Here is a 19,593-nt window from a genome sequence, read left to right as displayed (position 1 = left end):
GTGCAGCCCGTTACACATAGTATGGCGTATTATTGATATAGCCTAGTCGTGTGAGGCATAGCGACCATTCACGTCCGGAGGGTGGCGGTAGTGCACGAGCAGTCTGCATCAACGACAAGGAAGAAGACTGACGTTGCGGAGGTGACGTAACCGCATTGCATTCTGGGCTTGGAAGGAAACTGAAAAGTTTGTTGACACCGGCCGCCCTTGTGTTGTTGTTTTGTTGAAACAAGTGAAAACATGGTGCAGACGTGTTGTGTTATTAACTGCCACAATCGTTCACGCGATCGCTCCGGGGATAAAAAGGATGGGGTGACATTTTTCCCATTTCCAACGTGGAAGCAAAGCCAAGGAGCTGTGATCTGTGAGCTAACGAAGAGACGCCGAATGGCCTGGATAGCAGCCGTGAGACGACCACACATCACTTTCGACGCCATCACCCGACACATGTTGGTGTGTTCACGGCATTTTCACACTGGTAAGTTTGAATCAAAGCGTGCGTTTTGCTCCTTCACGCCTCGCATTCAGTAGGCCGCTAGCGTTAGCCAAGCTAGCTGAGGGCAGCAAACAAAGTCAAGTACCGTGTTTTGGGGAATAAAACTCGTTGTGGTTTGTAGGATCAAGAATGAATGAAAGAACCGTGATCGATGTACACATTTGTAAAAGGCATCATGGGAGTGTGTGCTTTTAGGGAGACCAGCTTATGAAATGGATGAAAGCCATCCAGACTGGGCACCCTCATTGCATCTCGGACACACGGAGGTGGAAGCTGCAGATAAGAGACTACACATAACATTGTACGAGGAGGAACTTTCTCCAACAAGAGAGGAGAACGAGCGGCTACGACAGCAACTGGAAGCTGTTTGCAAAACTCGAGTTGTGCTCCACGTTGAAGGTATGCTTAACGTTCACTACTTCTTAGTTTAAACACCAGGTGGAGCTATTGTCTTGACCAAAGCAGAGTCTCCACAAGGAAAGCTGTCACAGAATAACAATTGTTCAGTGGAACCGTAAGTGGTGAAGCAAAGAGACGGTAGATTGCAAGTGAGAGCTATGTGTGGATATTCTTCCTTGGGGCTGAATCAGTCAACGAATCAGTACGGCGACATCGTTAGAGGGGCTTAGCTTGGCACGGAGCTAATTAGCTGAGCTAACCATAGGCTACGTTCCACTGATCTGTATTATATATCTGGATAGACCTGTATTATATATCTGGATAGACCATACGTCGCACGCGCCCGTGCAAGCCGCTGAAGCCACAGAGAGGCCATCTTAGCACTCACCTCTCGTACGTAGCAGACTGCATTGGCACAGCGTACATAGTGTACAAAGCAGATGAAGAGGCTAACAGAACATCTATATTTTATTGCAGTCTGAAGGGTCAGGTCTCATAAATCTGACCTACAGTATATGTCATGGAAAGGCGTGTTTTGCTGAGAGTTGGCGAAAGGTACTCACAGGCATAGGCAAAAGTTCTTCTTGTAACCCGAAAGTGTTTTTAAAGTCTGTTGATGACGCAGCTCCCATCCATGTCCCAGCACTCCTGCCTCCGACATCCACCCACGCGCTCCTCGGCACACGCGTCGCAGCAAGCCCCCCTTAAGCTCCCTCGCCAAATAATACAGTTAAGCAAATGTTGACACCAGTTGCACAAAAGCTTTGAAACTGCCACACGCACACCACCAAGTGGAGCGCAAATCGGGGCATACGCTCTCATCTCATTGACTGACGTATACAGCACGTTTGTGTGAGAGACAGGCTTCTCCCTTCAACTTCCTTCCTCATCGTAGTCGCCCTGAAACTAACTTAAACAGTTAAGTTAAGTTACAAATTCATATTTTGCACACAGCATTATCGTGTAGCGCGTGTGCGTTTGTCTGTGAGACCAGCTGACTCTTAGACTCTTTGAGTCGCGTTTCGACTCAGGCTAGTCCTCCTCCTCCTCGTCTCCACTTGCGTGCTCCTGATCAAGACATCTCGCGAACGGTGAGATTGTTTTTGTTTTTCAGTTTTATTCATTTACAGCAATCTTATTTATTAACTTATTTTATATTGGAATGTTACTCTACTATGTTTATGCTCACGTTTTCTTATATTTTCCCACCATATTTGGTGGACTATTTTGAAGGGCCAAGGTATGAGTTTGGGAAGATCTTGGAACGGATTAGGCTATTTACATGTATTTTGCGCTTCGTATAACATAAAACCCCTATAACACAAAGGTTCTCGGAACGGATTATTTACGTTGTAGGGGCGTCTACTGTATATGTATATATGTATATGTGTATATACAGTGGGTACGGAAAGTATTCAGACCCCTTGAAATGTTTCACTCTGTGTCATTGCAGCCTTTTGCCAAAATCCAAAAAGTTAATTTTATTTGTCATGAACGTACACTCAGCATCCATCTTGACAGAAAAAGAACAGACATGTAGAAATGTTTGCAAATGTATGAAAAAAGAAAAGGTGAAATATGACGTGGTCAGAAGTATTCAGACGCTGTGCTCAGTATTGAGTAGAAGCACCCTGTTGAGCTCGTACAGCCATGAGTCTTCTTGGGAATGATGCAACAAGTTTTTCACACCGGGATTTGGGGATCCTCCGCCATTCTTCCTTGCAGATCCTCTCCAGTTCTGTCAGGTGGGATGGTGAACGTTGGTGGACAGCCATTTACAGGGCTCTGGCTGGGCCGGTCAAGAACGGTGACAGAGTTGTTCTGAAGCCACTCCTTTGTTATTTTAGCGATGTGCTTAGGGTCATTGTCCTGTTGAAAGATGAACCTTGAGCCCAGTCTGAGGTCCTGAGCACTCTGGAAGAGGTTTTCCTCCAGGATATCATTCATCTTTCCTTCAATTGCAACCAGTCGTCCTGTCCCTGCAGCTGAAAAACACCCCCACAACATGATGCTCCCACCACCGTGTTTCACTGTAGGGATTGTATTGGGCAGGTGATGAGCAGTGCCTGGTGTTCTCCACACGTACCGCTTAGAATTAAAGTTCAATCTTGGTCTCATCAGACCAGAGAATGTAATTTCTCATAGTCTGGGAGTCCTTCATGTGTTTTTTCATGTGTCTTGTGCTGAGGAGAGGCTTCCATCGGGCCACTCTGCCATAAAGTCCCGACTAGTGGAAGATCTGCACTGATAGTTGACTTTGTGGAACTTTATCCCATCTCCCTCCTGCATCTCTGGAGCTCAGCCACAGTGATCTTTGGGTTCTTCTTCACCTCTGTCACTAAGGCTCTTCTCCCACGATTGCTCAGTTTGGCTGGACGGCCAGGAGTTGTGGTCGTCCCAAACGTCTTCCATTTGAGGATTATGGAGGCCACTGTGCTCTCAGGAACCTTGAGTGCTGCAGAAATTCTTTTATAACCTTGGCCAGATCTGTGCCTTGCCACAGTTCTGTCTCTGAGCTCCTTGGGCAGTTCCTTCGACCTCATGATTCCTCTAGAGACTCCAAAAAGGGCGGTATTTTGAACTGCTGTTTGTCACATAAGCACAAACAACATTCAGGACCCGTCCCCTCACCCAAAGGCGGAGGGAAACTACCCTCTCGTTCACCGGGTTAAACTCCAACATACAGGCCACAAGCCGGGGCGCAACAAGAGTCGCCGCCCCTGCCAGTCACCTCTCAGAGTGGAATGAAGTCCAGCCCCTCTCGAGAGGACCGCTTCCAGAGCCTTGCTGTGCGTTGAGGCGAGTTTGACTACATCCAGCCGGACCTTCTCAACCTCGTGCACCAGCTCAGGCTCCTTCCCTACCAGAGAGGTGACATTCCATGTTCCAAGAGCTAGCTTCTGTAGCCGAGGATCGGACCGCCAAGGTCCCCGCCTTAGCTGCCACCCAGCTCACTCTGCCTCCGACCCCTTTGGCCCCTCCCATGAGTGGTGAGCTCGTGGGAGGGGCGACCCATGTCTTTTCTTCAGGCTGTGCCTGGCCGGGCCCCATGGGCGTAGGCCCGGCTACCAGACACTCACCATCATGCGACCCCAGCGACCCGTGTCTGGGCAAGGTGAAAAGTGGTCCAATGGTTTGTTTCATCATAGGGGCCTATTGAGCCACTCTTTGTCTGTTCCCTCACCTAGTGCCTCTTTGTCGTGGGTGACCCTACCAGGGGCATAAAACACCGAGACAACTTAGCTCCTATTATCATCGGACACGCAAACTCCTCCACCACGACAAGGTGGGAGCTCAGGGAGGAGTCAAATGGTGATTTTTTTTTTTTTAACAGTACACAGTAAGCTTCCAGAATGATTATTGTGTTCTGCAGACATCCATCAGCTGATTGGTCATCAAAAAGAACGTTCGCCTCAGCCACAGAATAGGAGCTCCACTTTGGAGCAGGCGGAGGAGCCACAGCCAATTAAAGAGGAGGGGCCACAGCCCACCCACATTAAAGAGGAAGAGGTGGAGCCACAGCCCCCCTATGTTAAAGAGGAAGAGGAAGAACTCTCCATCACTCAGGAGGGAGAGCATCTTCTAGGGCCAGAGGAGGCTGATCACGCCAGGTTGCCACTGACTGGTGTCTCTGTGAAGACCGAAGACCCTGAAGACAAACCACCTGAGTCCTCACAGCTTCATCATAGTCCAAGTGAGGAGATGAGAGAGGCGGAGCCTTCATGCAGCAGCTCACTGCAACACATGACAACAGAAGCTGATGGAGACCACTGTGGAGGATCACAAGCAGACAACCTCTTAGCTCCACTGTCAGATAGTGACGACACAACGTCACACTCTCCTGAAGGTGAAGACAGCGACTTCAACCAAGAATCTCTGAGCAGCGATACAGACTGTGAAGGTGATATGATGACTCACACTGGCGACAAACACTCTGAAAGCTCTAAAAAGAAGACAGGTAAACGTTTTAACTGCTCAGTTTGTGATAAAAGATTTTCTCGTAGCGGTAATTTGTCTCGACACATGAGAACACACACAGGAGAAAAACCTTTTAGTTGCTCACACTGTGGTAAAAGCTTCACTTTAAAGACACACATGCAATCACACATGAGAACACACACAGGAGAAAAACCTTTTAGTTGCTCAGACTGTGGTAAACGCTTCACTCAAAAGTCAGACATGCAATCACACATGAGAGCACACACAGGAGAAAAACCTTTCAGTTGCCCTGATTGTGGTAAACGCTTCACTTCAAAGACAAACATACAATCACACATGAGAACACACACAGGAGAAAAACCATTCATTTGCTCAGACTGTGGTCAATGCTTCACTCAAAAGACACACATGCAATTGCACATGAGAACACACACAGGGGAAAAACCTTTTAGTTGCTCAGACTGTGGTAAACGCTTCAGTCGAAAGACAAACATGCAAAGACACATGAGGACACACATAGGAGAAAAACCTTTTACTTGCTCAGACTGCGGTACAAGCTTCACTGTGAAGACAAACATGCAATTACACATGAGAACACACACAGGAGAAAAACCTTTTAGCTGCTCAGACTGTGGCAAACCCTTCACTCAAAAGTCAGACATGCAATCACACATGAGAACACACACTGGAGAAAAACCTTTTAGTTGCTCAGACTGTGGTAAACGCTTCAGTCGAAAGACACGCATGATATCACACATGAGAACGCACACAGGTGAAAAACCTTATAGTTGCTCATACTGTGGTAAACGCTTCAACCAAAAGACAAACATGCAAAGACACATGAGAATACACACAGGAGAAAAACCTTTTAGTTGCTCAAATTGTGGTGACACATTTTCTTGGAAGTATTCTTTGATAAGACACATGCAGAATCACTGATGGTCTCCTGCTTGACTCGCCTGACTTCCATGCAGTCACTGTGTTGCTACTGTGTTGTAATATTCTTTGCATGTGTCTTTGTTCAATAAATACATCTTGTTTTTATTCATATGCAAAAGAAAGACACGGTGACTGCAGTGGTTTCATTTGTAGTTAAAGGTGTTTTATTTGACTGTATGCTGTCATCACTAAATGCTGTAACTGATGAAGTCACTTCCTGTTCCATTACTTCCTGATTGGGTCGGGAAAGTAGTGATTTGATTCCTTTTACTGACTTGAGTTCTTATGATTCACTCGTTGGGGTACGGACCGCTTCAAGGAGGCCTTTGAAGGATTTGAGTGAGAGCAAAATACTAGTTTTTGCTTTTTTTTCTATTTGTGTAGTGTTGATTTGATTTTGCTCAAACAATGGTATGTAATAAAAGGGAATCATTATATTTTGTTGATATTGTTGTATTTCATATTGACTAAATCTTCACAAGTGTATTGATCCAAATATTGTCAGGTACTTTATAATGATAATAATCAAGACAAAGAAGTTACAGGCAAATTTATTTTTAAAAAATTGAAAAAGCCAATTAAGAAGTACAGTATCTGTCATGCAGGCTTTGTACAGACAGTGGACATTGAATGTTGCCATAATTGTATTGTCTGCTTTTAGTTTTCACTACTTGGTCTGGTCAGTAGAGGGCACTGTGTGTACTTGATTGTTTGGGGGCGTTACCAAAAGGAAGCAAGAGTGTAGACCCACTGATCTGTACTAAAAGAATCTGGATAGACCATACGTCGCACGCGCCCGTGCAAGCCGCTGAAGCCACAGAGAGGCCATCTTAGCACTCACCTCTCGTACGTAGCAGACTGCATTGGTGTAGAGTCCCTTCATAGAGAGAGTTACGACAACTGAGATTACGCCGCCATGTTGGGGCCAATTCAAGCATGCACAGTACGACAATGCATGTAAAAAGTGGTAAAAAGAATATTACGGTATTCAATGTAATATCCATAAAATAACTGCAGTTTAGATTAAGTGCACGAAATGAGGTTCCCCGAACATACAGATCAAAATAAATCTAAAATTGGGCCAGATTATAAACAGTATAATACGATTTTTATATATAAATATATATATGTATATATATATATATATAATTGCGCTTCACATCTAACATTGGGAATTCCTTCTACAGTTTTGAAGCATTCTAAATGAAACTTAGGGTAAATGAGGACATTGACATGAAGATGTGCAAGACATGTTTTTTTGAGTTTGTTTGTCGGACAAAGCGTTGCCATGGTAAGTTTGCTCGAGATAATGGATTACTTTATTTGCAACCAGAGGTGATTTACACAAGGATCATTCACATTAAACACAAATTCACAACACCAAATACAAGACATGGGACCGAACAGCCTCAATTGACCTACCTCGCACAGCTTCGGCTTCCAGCCCAAATGGTTGATTTTATTCTACCAAATTGTTCGTCTGTTGATATCTGAAGGGAATCTGTACAGCTTGAAACCCTCCAGACTTATTAGTACAGATCAGTGGTCTAGACCAGGGCAGGCTTTGTGCTCGAGATGCAACTCAACAACACCTAACCTCCCCAAACAGAAATGAGTGCTTTGACGGTGGTTATCAACTTACTTTGTCAAGTCCGGTTTTTGGGTTTGTGCTCAGTGCTCGTTCACATGAAAGGTGACGTTTGACGTCATATTATTCTACTTGCTCAAAAATGTGCATTAACGCCACCTTCTGAAAAGGACAGGCTCCAGCTTGCCCGGGAACTTCACTGATGGTAAAAACTGTCCAAATATTAAGAGAAAAAATAATTTTATGAGAATAATGTTGTAATATTACAAGGGAAAAATAACATATAAAATAAATATTATGGGAAAATAGCCACAATTATGAAAAGAAAATTTACTAAAAGAAAGTTGAAACAGCTACAATAATACAAGAAGATCGCTTGCACAAGCATCTGTACCGACCTGCTTTAAGTCCACCACCATAGTGCCCGTACCCAAGAAGAGCAACGTGACCTGCTTGAATGACTATCGCCCTATAGCACTCACTCCTATTGTTATGAAGTGCTTTGAAAGAATAGTCATGACCCACATCAAAAAGAGCATCCCGGCAACTGTGGACCCTCTACAGTTTGCATATCGCCAGAACCGGTCCACGGATGATGCAGTCAACACTGCCATCCACACAGCCCTTTCTCACCTACAGGGCCAGGACATATATGTCATAATGCTATTTATAGACTATAGCTCTGCTTTTAATACAGTCAGCCCCCACAAACTCACAAATAAGCTCCTCACACTTGGCCTGTCACCCCCCCCTCTGTAACTGGGTGTTTAACTTTCTCACAGGCAGACCCCAGTCAGTCAGAGTCCACAATCGCACATCCAGCTCAAGAATTGTGAGCACTGGGACCCCACAGGGGTGTGTGCTGAGTCCGCTCCTCTACACGCTCTTCACCTACGATTGCGTGGCCTCCCAGAACAACACCAGCATCATTAAATTTGCGGATGACACTACAGTCATCGGACTGATCACTGGTGGTGTTGAAACATCATACAGAAGAGAGGTGGCGGACCTCATAGCTTGGTGTCGTGATAACAATCTCCTTCTCAATACAGATAAGACTAAAGAGATGATCATCGACCCAAGAACAAGGGAAAAGGAGCCGCATAGACCCCTGTTTATTGATGAGACTGAGGTGGAGAGGGTGAAAACCTTCAAGTTCCTTGGCACACACATCAGCGAGGACCTCACCTGGTCTCACAACACCCAACAAATTATGAAGACGTCCCAAAGGAGACTGTACTTCCTGAGAAGACTGAGGAAATTTGGCATGTCCACCACAATCCTGAGTTGCTTCTACAGATGCACTATGGAAAGTGTCCTTACCGCCTCCATCACTGTTTGGTACGGTAACTGTACAACACGTGATAGGAAGGCACTCCAGCGGGTGATCAAGACCTCACATAACATTGTTGGGGCAGCCCTCCCCTCACTGCAAGACATTTATAAAACTAGAGTCCTACGAAGAACACACAACCTCATCAAGGACAGCACACATCCACAACACTCATTATTCACACTCCTACCGTCAGGCAGACGCTACAGGAGTTTGAAGTCCAGGACCACAAGGCTGGCAAACAGCTTTTACCCACAGGCCATCAGGCTTCTCAACGAAGCACTCGCACACGCCGCACGCAACACACGCACACACTCATAGCACTTTATTTATTTATTTATTTATTTGTATTATTTATTTGTATTAATGTCTCTTCTGTTGTTGTTGCTTAATTTATTGGTATTTATGTTTCTTATGTTCTTATTCTTTCTTGTGTTTTCTTTCTTTTCTTGGGAGAATGAAAAGAATAAGAATTTCATTGCATGGTATAACTGCCTGTTTTACTATGCATATGACAATAAAACTCTTGAATCTTGAAGAATACAGTCAAAATATTATGGAAATACTATAAAGTCATAATGATGGGAAGAAAGTTGAAAGGAAAGTTTGAAAAAAAAACATCAAAAATGAAAAATGTAATTTTATGTGTTGTTTTTTATTTGTAATATTATGAGAAACAAAACAAAATAAACCTGTAATTTTCTTTTAAAATTAGGTTGGGAACAAGTTATAATATTATGGGAATAAATTCATAATATTACGAGGAGAAAATTTGCAAAGATTATTTATGAGGGAAGCTGAAATATTTGGAAAATTAAAAAACAACAACAGCAAGACTGGGGGGGAACGCAACACACGCACACACTCATAGCACTTTATTTATTTATTTATTTGTATTATTTACTTGTATTAATGTCTCTTCTGTTGTTGTTGCTTAATTTATTGGTATTTATGTTTATGTGTTTATGTTTCTTATGTTCTTATTCTTTCTTGTGTTTTCTTTCTTTTCTTGGGAGAATGAACAGAATAAGATTTTCATTGCATAGTATAACTGCTGTTTTACTATGCACATGACAATAAAACTCTCTTGAATCTTGAATCTTGAAAAGAAGTCGGCTTTTTCACCGACAAAGCTGATGCACTTTTTTTCTTGTAATATATGTAACTTGTAAGCATACTTCTAAGCTACCACTGGCCGTGCGTGTGGCACGCACACACGCTCTCCCAATAATTTGTGTGTGGTACTACACCCATGGCTCTTCACACACGTATTCCATCCATGTTTGAGTGGCGTCCTTGGGAAGGATGTGAGAATCGGGCATGACTGAAGATGCAAGAAGTTCAATACATTTACAAGCAAAGAATTTGTGCAGAGGAGCCAAAGTGCAAATGTGTTCATCCATCATACTGAGTTGATGACTTCATTTCTTTGTAGGAAGCAAAAGTTGGGTAGCAGCAGCAGATTTCCAAAAAAGAAATTGAGAGCTTTGCCTTCTGGCTTTGCATGACGGTCCGGTCCTCACGCTCCAACTTTCCCTCACTTGTGAACAACACCACGAGATACTTGAACTCCTCCACCCGGGGCAGGACCTCATTCCCAACCCGGAGGGAGCAATTCACCCTGTTCCGACTGAGAGGTCCTAATTGGACTCCCTTGACCCGGGAACAGGCTGGACTTCATGCTTGCACTGCCAATGGCAGCTCGCCACCAATCCCGTACTCCCGGAGCGCCGCCCACAGGCACCGCGAGGGATACGGTCAATTCCTTTTCCAAGTTCACAAAGCACATCTTGAGGGTTGCATCCATGATTTAGTGTTAAGGATTTTCTTACCGACGCATGTACATGCTCTTTATGTTGTTATCTGAAGTTGATCAAACATTCACTGTGACTTTTTGTTGATTCAGTAGTGCTGTGAAGTTGACCTAAGTGCCCCCCCCCCCCCCCGCACCTGGGTTGTGATATAAGACCATGGTTGACCCCCGTGCATGGGGTTGGGGAGCAAATGGGCCATATAAAGGTCATGGGGCACATTCCACGGGCGTGTGAAGTCAGCTGTTTTCTCTGTCAGTCCACTTCTTGAACTGATCGTGAGTCATAACGTAACTGAACTCACTACATCCGTTGCTGTGGTACCGCCCACCTATGACAATAAAAGAAGCGCGAGGAGAGTGTCCCCCCAGAGAGTGTTGCAGTGTGGCACGGACGCTCTCTCCTCGCGCGAGAAAATCTCAAATCTTGTTTTCTGTGTCATTTTGTTAGTTCTTTGGTGGTTGGGGGCAAGTTCCCCTGACATTTAGTCTCTCTCATGTATGTTAATAATATAGGGACACATTTCAAGATGATGCACTCCAGTTCCAAATACAACTTCAGATTTCATAGTTCAACCCCAGTATCGATCGTGTTAGATTGTATAAGTGGTCATAATGTTATGGTACATTGGTGTAGTGCAGGGGTCGACCAACCTGTCGATGGCGGGCTACTCGTCGATCTTTGGGACTTTGCCGGACGATCGTGTGAATATTAGAAAAAAATGTATTATCACATCAGTGCCCCCCCTCCCAGAGAGTGACCAACAGGCACGTATTTTGACCACTGAACACGCCCGTATGCCCTGCCGCCCTCCAGGCAGGCAACCCGCAAGCTCCAGCCGGGAGCCCAGTCCCCAAAACCCAGCAGAGGTTCCAGTGCACTCACACCGGCTGCCTCGCCCCGCGTCAACAAGCATTGAGTGACACGTGAAAGAGAAAGAGAGAGAGTTTGTGCCTGTTTTAATAACGACTCCATTGGTATCAGGATTCGTGGTTGCCGATATGATTCAAGGACGATATTGGTTCATTTAGAACGATATGATACAATACAGTAAATGTAAATCGATTCAGTAATTCTTTGGATACTTGACTGTGCAGGTGAAGCTTCCTAGATTCCTGTCATTTTTGTAAGGGAATCAGGTATAAATGAATTATGGATATAAACAAACTGGTAACTACAATTAATGGCAAATGCATTCACATTTTATTTGAATAAAGTGCAACCAACACTTCAGGCTCAATTAACAATGAATGAATGAACAGGTTGAATTCTATCAAGTCTGTGATTAATTCTATCTGATAAAACATGACTTGAACTTTAATGTGATACCTCATTCACTTCTCTATCCCAGGTATTAAAGAAGTTAGAGCAAATGTCACACCGGGACATAGTGCCTTTGGTTCCCATTGCTGTAACATTGAGTCAAGACCAAATCTGTGATCCACCGACGGACCTTGGCAAGTACAACCGAACTACAAAATATACCATAACTTGGGCTGTGACATTTGTTTTAAAAGTCAGCAGAGCAGCTATTTACATTTTGTGATCATCAAAAGTCCAGGCAAGAAAATCCAGTGTCATTTCATGTCGGCCTCACAGTCATCCCGGGGCAAAAGTAACATATTTCACATTTTAATGAAATTTCATCTGCAGGTAGATATTAAAGTGAATTTGTATCCTGCATACCTTTTATCTTGTCCTGAAGCTCCCATCCATGAGTTTGAAAGGCTTCAAGTTGGACTTAGAAACTATAGAAATATCAAGTACAGAAGTATCAAGCGTGGCAATGACATCACAGGCAGGCTGAATGGAGTGTAGCGCCCGAGGTGTCGGGTGTCTAGAGCCACTCTTCACACGACAAAAACTTACCGACTTGTGCTCTTTGGAGAGGGCTCCAACCAACCACATCCCTTATTAATATACATTTTGGGTGCCTGTAAACCTGTAAAATTCACTTCCATTTTTTTGACGAGGTCAGTGCCTCACCAGTCATGAACCTTATTGAGATGCTGTAAAGTCAGTCACAGACCTCCAGACGCATAGTTGAGTTAAAATCATGCTTACAGCTTTATTGACAAGGCATTAAAATCACCGATTATAATTCCAGTGCTCAAACTTGTTCAAATCCATAGAATCAATCACACAAACATTTCCCGCCACAATGGGTCAACACTGTTGCTTCTTTTGGTAACACCCCCAAACAAGTGACCAAACCGAGTAGTGAAAACTAAAACAAAGCAGACGTGATACATTTAGGCCTGTCATGATAACAAATTTGACTCAATTATCGTCACTTTTTTTAGACAATTTTTTTCATTAAGTGTCATGTTATATTTGAACCACTAGATGGTAGTCAAGTATAGTGTCCCTGCGTTAAGTCGCCTATGGAGGCACTCACGAGTTGGTGAGAAGAGGTACCGTACCTTTATTTTGAAAGCAGAGTAACAACGAGGCTCACAATGAACTTCTCAACCCCACTGAAATCGCGGGAGTTCACCACTTCACATACCAATCCTACTCATGGTGTCAGAAAAGACCTAAAACATCACACAGCAATGCAATAGGTGGATACAAACAGACACAACATAACCGATGTATAATGAAGAATAACCAAGAACTCTGTGAGATCTAAGCATGGACTTAGCAGTCGTTTAAAAACAGTACAGAAAAGCACGCTACAGAACCGACGTGCACAGACACATGCTGAGTGAACCCTCTTGTCATCAAGCCTGCATACAGTGAGACGAGGAAACGGAACAGGCATACGTATATGCAATTTACCAAGGCGTCAAAATGAACAACCTTGGTTTTTTTTCTATCGTTCGATTAATCCGTTTATCGATTATCGTGACAGGCCTAGGATACATTGGAAAACAATCATTTATTAGGTGGTGCATTCAATGTCCATAATAATATTGAGCATCAGACAACCCATGCGATACCCAGGCAGTACAGAGCCAGCATCACTGATATTGATATCAATACTGCACTTTTTCCAATTCAAGTGAATAGTTTTGCCAATTTGCCTGCAATTTCTTTATTATGACTATAATCAGAATAAAATACCTAACAAAAGCTTTGGAAAACAAAAAATATTTGTATCAATACACTTGTGAACATTTCATCAATAGTTAATACAATAATAACAAAATATAATGATTCCATTTCAGTACATGAGATAACAAATTAACGGTGCACCAAAAACTACTATGATGCTCTCACTCAAATACTTCAAAGGCCTCCTAAAAGCGATCCGTACCTCAATGAGTGAATCATAAGACCTCAAATCAGTAAAAGGAATCAAATCGCTACTTTCCAGATGCAATCTGGAAGTAATGGAACAGAAAGTGACTTCATCAGAGACTTCTGCAGTCACCGTGTCTTTCTTTTGCACATTAATAAAAACAAGACATGTGCAAAGAATATTACAACACAGTGGCAACACAGTGACTGCATGGAAGTCAGGCGAGTCAAGCAGGAGACCATCAGTGACTCTGCATGTGTCTTATCAAAGCCGACTTCCATGAATGTATGTCAGCAACTAAAAGGTTTTTCTCCTGTGTGTTCTCATGTGTGATTGCATCGCTGACTTTTGAGTGAAGCGTGTACCACAGTCTGAGCAACTAAAAGGTGTTTCTCCTATGTGCGTTCTCATGTGTGACTTCATGCGTGTCTTTCGATTAAAGCGTTTACCACAGTCTGAGCAACTAAAAGGTTTTTCTCCCGTGTGTGTTGTCATGTGTGATTTCAGGTGTATTTTTTGATTAAAACGTTTACCACAGTCGGAGCAAGTAAAAGGTTTTTCTCCCGTGTGTGTTCTCATGTGTGATTTCATGTGTGTCATATGATTACAACGTTTACCACAATCTGAGCAACTAAAAGGTTTTTCTCCTGTGTGCGTTCTCATGTGTGATTGCATGTTTGACTTTTTAGTGAAGCATTTACCACAGTCTGAGCAACTGAAAGGTTTTTCTCCTGTGTGTGTTCTCATGTGTGATTTCATGTGTGTCTTATAATTAAAACGTTTACCACAGTCTGAGCAACTAAAAGGTTTTTCTCCTGTGTGTGTTCTCATGTGTATTTGCATGATTGCATTCCGAGCGAAGCATTTACCACAGTCTGAGCAACTGAAAGGTTTTTCTTCTCTGTGCCTTCTCATGTGTGATTGCATGTCTGCCTTTTGAGAGAAGCGTCTACCACAGTCTGAGCAACTAAAAGGTTTTTCTTCTGTGTGTGTTCTCATGTGTGTTCTCATGTGTGTTCTCATGTGTATCTTTTGAGTGAAGCATTTACCACAGTCTGGGCAACTAAAAGGTTTTTCTCCTGTGTGGGTTCTCATGTGTAATACCATGTCTGCCTTTCGAGTGAAGCATCCATCGCAGTGTGAGCAACTGAAAGGTTTTTCTCCTGTGTGTGTTTTCATGTGTCTTCGCATGTGTGTCTTAAGAGTGAAGCATTTTCCACAGTCTGAGCAACTAAAAGGTTTTTCTCCTGTGTGCGTTCTCATATGTATTTTCATGTGTGTCTTTTGAGTGAAGCATTTTCCACAGTCTGAGCAAGTAAAAGGTTTTTCTCCTGTGTGCGTTCTCAAGTGTTGAGCCAGACGACTCTTACAAGTAAATCTTTTATCACAAACTGAGCAGTTAAAACGTTTACCTGTCTTCTTTTTAGAGCTTTCAGAGTGTTTGTTGCCAGTGTGAGTCATCATATCACCTTCACAGTCTGTATTGCTGCTCAGAGATTCTTGGTTGAAGTCGCTGTCTTCACCTTCAGGAGAGTGTGACGTTGTGTCGTCACTATCTGACAGTGGAGCTAAGAGGTTGTCTGCTTGTGATCCTCCACAGTGGTCTCCATCAGCTTCTGTTGTCATGTGTTGCAGTGAGCTGCTGCATGAAGGCTCCGCCTCTCTCATCTCCTCACTTGGACTATGATGAAGCTGTGAGGACTCAGGTGGTTTGTCATCAGGGTCTTCGGTCTTCACAGAGACACCAGTCAGTGGCAACCTGGCGTGATCAGCCTCCTCTGGCCCTAGAAGATGCTCTCCCTCCTGAGTGATGGAGAGTTTTTCCTCTTCCTCTTTAACATAGGAGGGCTGTCGCTCCTCCTCTTCTTCTTTAATGTGGGTGGGCCGTGGCTCCTCTTCCTCTTTAATGTGGGTGGGCTGTGGCTCCTCCTCTTCCACCTTAACACAGGGGATCTGTGGTTCCTCCTCTTCCTCTTTAATACAGGGGGGCTGTGGCTCCTCCCCATCCTCTTTAACATAGGGGGGCTGTGGCTCCCCGTCTCTCATCGCCTCACTTTGACTATGATGAAGCTGTGAGGACTCAGGTGGTTTTTCTCCAGGGTCTTTGGTCTTCACAGAGACACCAGTCAGTGGCAACCTGGTGAGATCAGCCTCCTCTGGCCCTAAAAGATGCTCTCCCTCCTGAGTGATGGAGAGTTCTTCCTCTTCCTCTTTAACATAGGGGGGCTGTGGCTCCTCCTCTTCTTCTTTAATGTGGGTGGGCTGTGGCTCCTCTTCCTCTTTAACGTGGGTGGACTGCAGCTCCTCCTCTTCCACCTTAACACAGGGGGGCTGTGGCTCCTCCCCATCCTCTTTAACATAGGGGGGCTGTGGCTCCACGTCTCTCATCTCCTCACTTGGACTATGATGAAGCTGTGAGGACTCAGGTGGTTTTTCTCCAGGGTCTTCAGTCACCAAAGAGACACCAGTCAGTGGCAACCTGGTGAGAGCCGCCTCCTCTGTGTCGAGAAAATGCTCTCCCTCCTCAGTCAGTGAGAGTTCTTACTCTTCCTCCCCTGTGGCTGAGTAGGATATTCTTCTTGATGACCAACCAGCTGTGAATGTCTGTGGGACACAAAAAGGAATTATTGTGGAAGCTTTCTGTGCATTCTAAAAAAAAAAAAAAACGGCCCCTCAACCTCACACACAAACACACAGCGAGGTGCCACTCTTCCTGCCTCACTCACTCGGCTGCAGCAGACTACATTTGTTTACACCAGCTGTGACTTTGTAAAACAACACAACACTACATTACACTACACTACACTACACTACACTAGGGCCCGTCAAGGGGAACATTCTAGTTTTTTTTCACACAAGTTTTAGAGAGCGTATGACAGCGTTTTAACGTCGTGTAAGTTGCATCTCTGTGAGATAAACAAAGATAGATGCAAGTGTTAATCCACATGTCCACCAATATCTTAGACGTACTAAAGTGAAATAAAGATCTATGCAGATATACACAGCGTCCCACTTCACTTCATACTTCCATGCAGGATTTACAGGGGCTCATACGTTCACAAGTTCATGTCTTCATTCTAATCATGTTCCAAGTCATGTATTTAGTTGTCATGTGATACATTGGAAGGTGTGGAGCCACTTCACAAAAGACTCAACAGGCGTTACGTTAGATGCAACATGTGCAGTGTGCAAGTTAGCCAGGGCTCCAGCACCAGCAAAGCAAAGAACACTACAAACTTGTGGCAACACATAAAAGTAAATCACAAAGAGGCATGTCCTTATGTTGGCAGCCTTACTAATTCAACTTCCTTATTTTCATTTAGTAGTCTTCTGCTTCTTTGTGTTCAATCCTATTTTGGCTATGATAAGAATTGATGTTCACTTACAGTAAATATCCTGTCTATGTCAACGCTCTTATTTCATATATCAGATTATATATCGGATATCCCAAATATTCCCAAAAACCCACATGGGTCGGGCTCTATCCTGAACAAGCTATATGTAAAGTGGCTCCACAAATCTTACGTAGGCGGCCACGAAACACTTTAGCTTGTTGTATTTACTCTGCTGCAACTGCGCTCCGTGTAGGGAATTTGGGGCAGTTTCCTTTGTTATCCCAGTATTAAATATTGCAATCAGCTGTAGAATTACTGATCATCTGTCTGTTTACACTGGAGAGTCGGTGCCAGCGAGCAAAATGGGTGCCAGCACATATAGGAGTGGAGGGGAATGAGTTGGTAGATACATATGCCAAGACAGCAACAAGGAGAGCACACGTAGGGGTAAATATTAAGTAGAGTGAAGCCGAAATGAACTCACTTGTGAAAGAAAGGCTTATAAAGAAGTGACAGGAAGAATGGGACAGAGAACCAAAAGGTAGACATTTGTATAATATTCACAAATAAAATATGGCTTTGCATGAACCACACAGACCTGCTAGCAGGCTAGCGGGCTAACGTTAGCGGCTAACAATAGCACATTCATTTAGAACGGCATCTTATTTAAACAACTTAAAGAGTGTAAAAGGTTATTGTATTTATATTACCTCATTGGCCACGTGCACTAGAGAGGAGTACAACAGCGTCTTCTGAGAGTAACAACAGCAACTTGCGAAGGCCGCTTCTTGCTCGTTGGCTTGGTGATGTCTTGGTGTGCACCAATCATTAACGCCTTACTGAAACACACACACTGGCGAATATTGGTTCCACATCAGAATCGATCAACACACCAATGTAAACAAGTCCTACAAATACAGTAATATTGTAAATCTTAACATTTATCAATTTAACACACACTAACTTAACATAATCAACTTAAATGTAAGAACTGACTCACAGCTGGCTCTTATGGCAGCTTCACTACTGAAGAAGTAGATTATTTTTATTATGCCTAATTCACATATATTTACATTATTTAGTTGACTTACATTGCTATGCATCATAATTAAAATATATCTAGATTACTTAGTTGATCTGCATTTCTATTCATTATAGTTTATGTATACATATTTACATTACTTAGTTACTTGGGTACCATAGTTAAAATATTCACACACACACATCCTGACTTGGGTTTAACATTTGGCCAGAGCAGACGTGCCAGGTCACAGTTATATGCCACATGCTTTGTTATTGTCATGAGCCACAGGAAGGAAGGGCAACAGGATGATCAAGGCAAAAACCCCACCAGTTGAGTCCACACAGACGGCAGTTTCTCTCCGACGAACAAGGCCTTATCAGCATCTGGAGGACTTCAAAGAACTACAGACGACTTCAGAGAATCACCACCCCCACCGTCACTCTTCACGGACGCTATAAGACGTTTGGCCAAGGAGAGGAGGATGCTTTTCGCTGTTGCCTGTGATAAGACCTGCGTACTTCTGTAGGGAGCAGATACAACTACAGGAGCCCAGATACTGTATCTGTATTAAGTTATGTTTGTTAGAAATAAAACTTCTGATTTGGAAATGAACTGCCTTCGTCTCCATCATCCCTCTATAGAATTCCACGCTTCTCTACCAAACAGACTGGATGACAAGAAAGTTCACTCTGTTTGTAACCCGCCTTACTTCCCTCTGCATTGTGCTCTGGTGGGTTATGAAGAAGGGAGTCTTGGCGAGCACACACACACAGTGCTGTGTCATTACGCAATACGGACCGGAAACGCAATCGGTGCTGCGCATGCGAGACCTACTTTACTTCCTCCTGTAGCCCTTCTGCGACGTCAAGTGCTGTGGTAGTTATTATTTTTTTAATGTATGAACATAAATGGTCAATAACCATACTTCATATATGGAATATTTTATATGTAATATTTTATTACTGACTCCTATTAAAAGAGTTCATTAGCATGCAGATGTTTCTATCATCTTATGACAGCCACCAAGACTGAACATACATAAATGAAATTAATAAAATAAATACCTCTACCCCATTCATAAACTCTGAGCATCAATAAACTCACACTTAAGTGTCTGCTATTTGAAGTTCAGCGCCCAACCCCGAACCCCTCCCTGACAGAGACAAAATCAGGCAAATCAGCTAGAGCACTAACGAGAAAATCTGAAACTTTCAGAGCTTTTCTGTTTGAGAGACACTTCTTAAATTGTTACTTTTTCATATTATTTTATCAGAGAAACTGGTGCAGTTTTATCTAACCTAAAGAGGACCTATTATACTAATTTTTGGGCCTTTGTATGGAGTTGTGGACTCCTATAGAGCTGCTACACACGATAACCCACACGGGAATCTTTCTAGATCTTCCAGACTCCACACCTCTTCCTGCAGTGTTTCCTGCCTCCCGACCAAACGGTCTGTGTACCTTACTCAACCCCCGGACCTCCTC

The 19,593-nt window shown here is 43.5% G+C and overlaps 2 protein-coding genes across 3 annotated transcripts; one reads left to right on the top strand and one right to left on the bottom strand.

Annotated features, from left to right (window-relative positions):
* The first annotated feature begins 175 nt into the window (after nucleotides 1–175).
* LOC129187178 (zinc finger protein ZFP2-like) lies at nucleotides 176–18,601 on the top strand. Of its 2 annotated transcripts, none has more exons than XM_054786045.1 (3): nucleotides 176–478; nucleotides 692–895; nucleotides 18,397–18,601. In XM_054786045.1, exons 1-3 carry the CDS (start codon nucleotides 241–243, stop codon nucleotides 18,564–18,566), a joined length of 612 nt encoding a protein of 203 aa, XP_054642020.1. In that variant the 5' UTR covers nucleotides 176–240; the 3' UTR covers nucleotides 18,567–18,601. The 2 variants fall into 2 exon arrangements, with proteins under 2 accessions (XP_054642020.1, XP_054642019.1); XM_054786044.1 differs by lacking the exon at nucleotides 18,397–18,601 and adding an exon at nucleotides 4,269–10,603.
* LOC129187177 (oocyte zinc finger protein XlCOF6-like) lies at nucleotides 11,839–17,901 on the bottom strand. The gene is made up of 2 exons (XM_054786043.1): nucleotides 17,795–17,901; nucleotides 11,839–16,353 (listed from the first exon to the last, which is right to left on the bottom strand). The coding sequence occupies exon 2, from the start codon at nucleotides 16,135–16,137 to the stop codon at nucleotides 14,047–14,049; it is 2,091 nt and encodes a 696-aa protein (XP_054642018.1). The 5' UTR covers nucleotides 16,138–16,353; nucleotides 17,795–17,901; the 3' UTR covers nucleotides 11,839–14,046.
* Nucleotides 18,602–19,593: the final 992 nt, after the last annotated feature.

The sequence above is a fragment of the Dunckerocampus dactyliophorus genome, chromosome 9 (assembly GCF_027744805.1).
Source record: "Dunckerocampus dactyliophorus isolate RoL2022-P2 chromosome 9, RoL_Ddac_1.1, whole genome shotgun sequence".
Taxonomy (NCBI): Eukaryota; Metazoa; Chordata; class Actinopteri; order Syngnathiformes; family Syngnathidae; genus Dunckerocampus; species Dunckerocampus dactyliophorus.
Note: the sequence above shows the minus strand (reverse complement) of the source record. Positions and strands in the feature narration are given on the sequence as shown.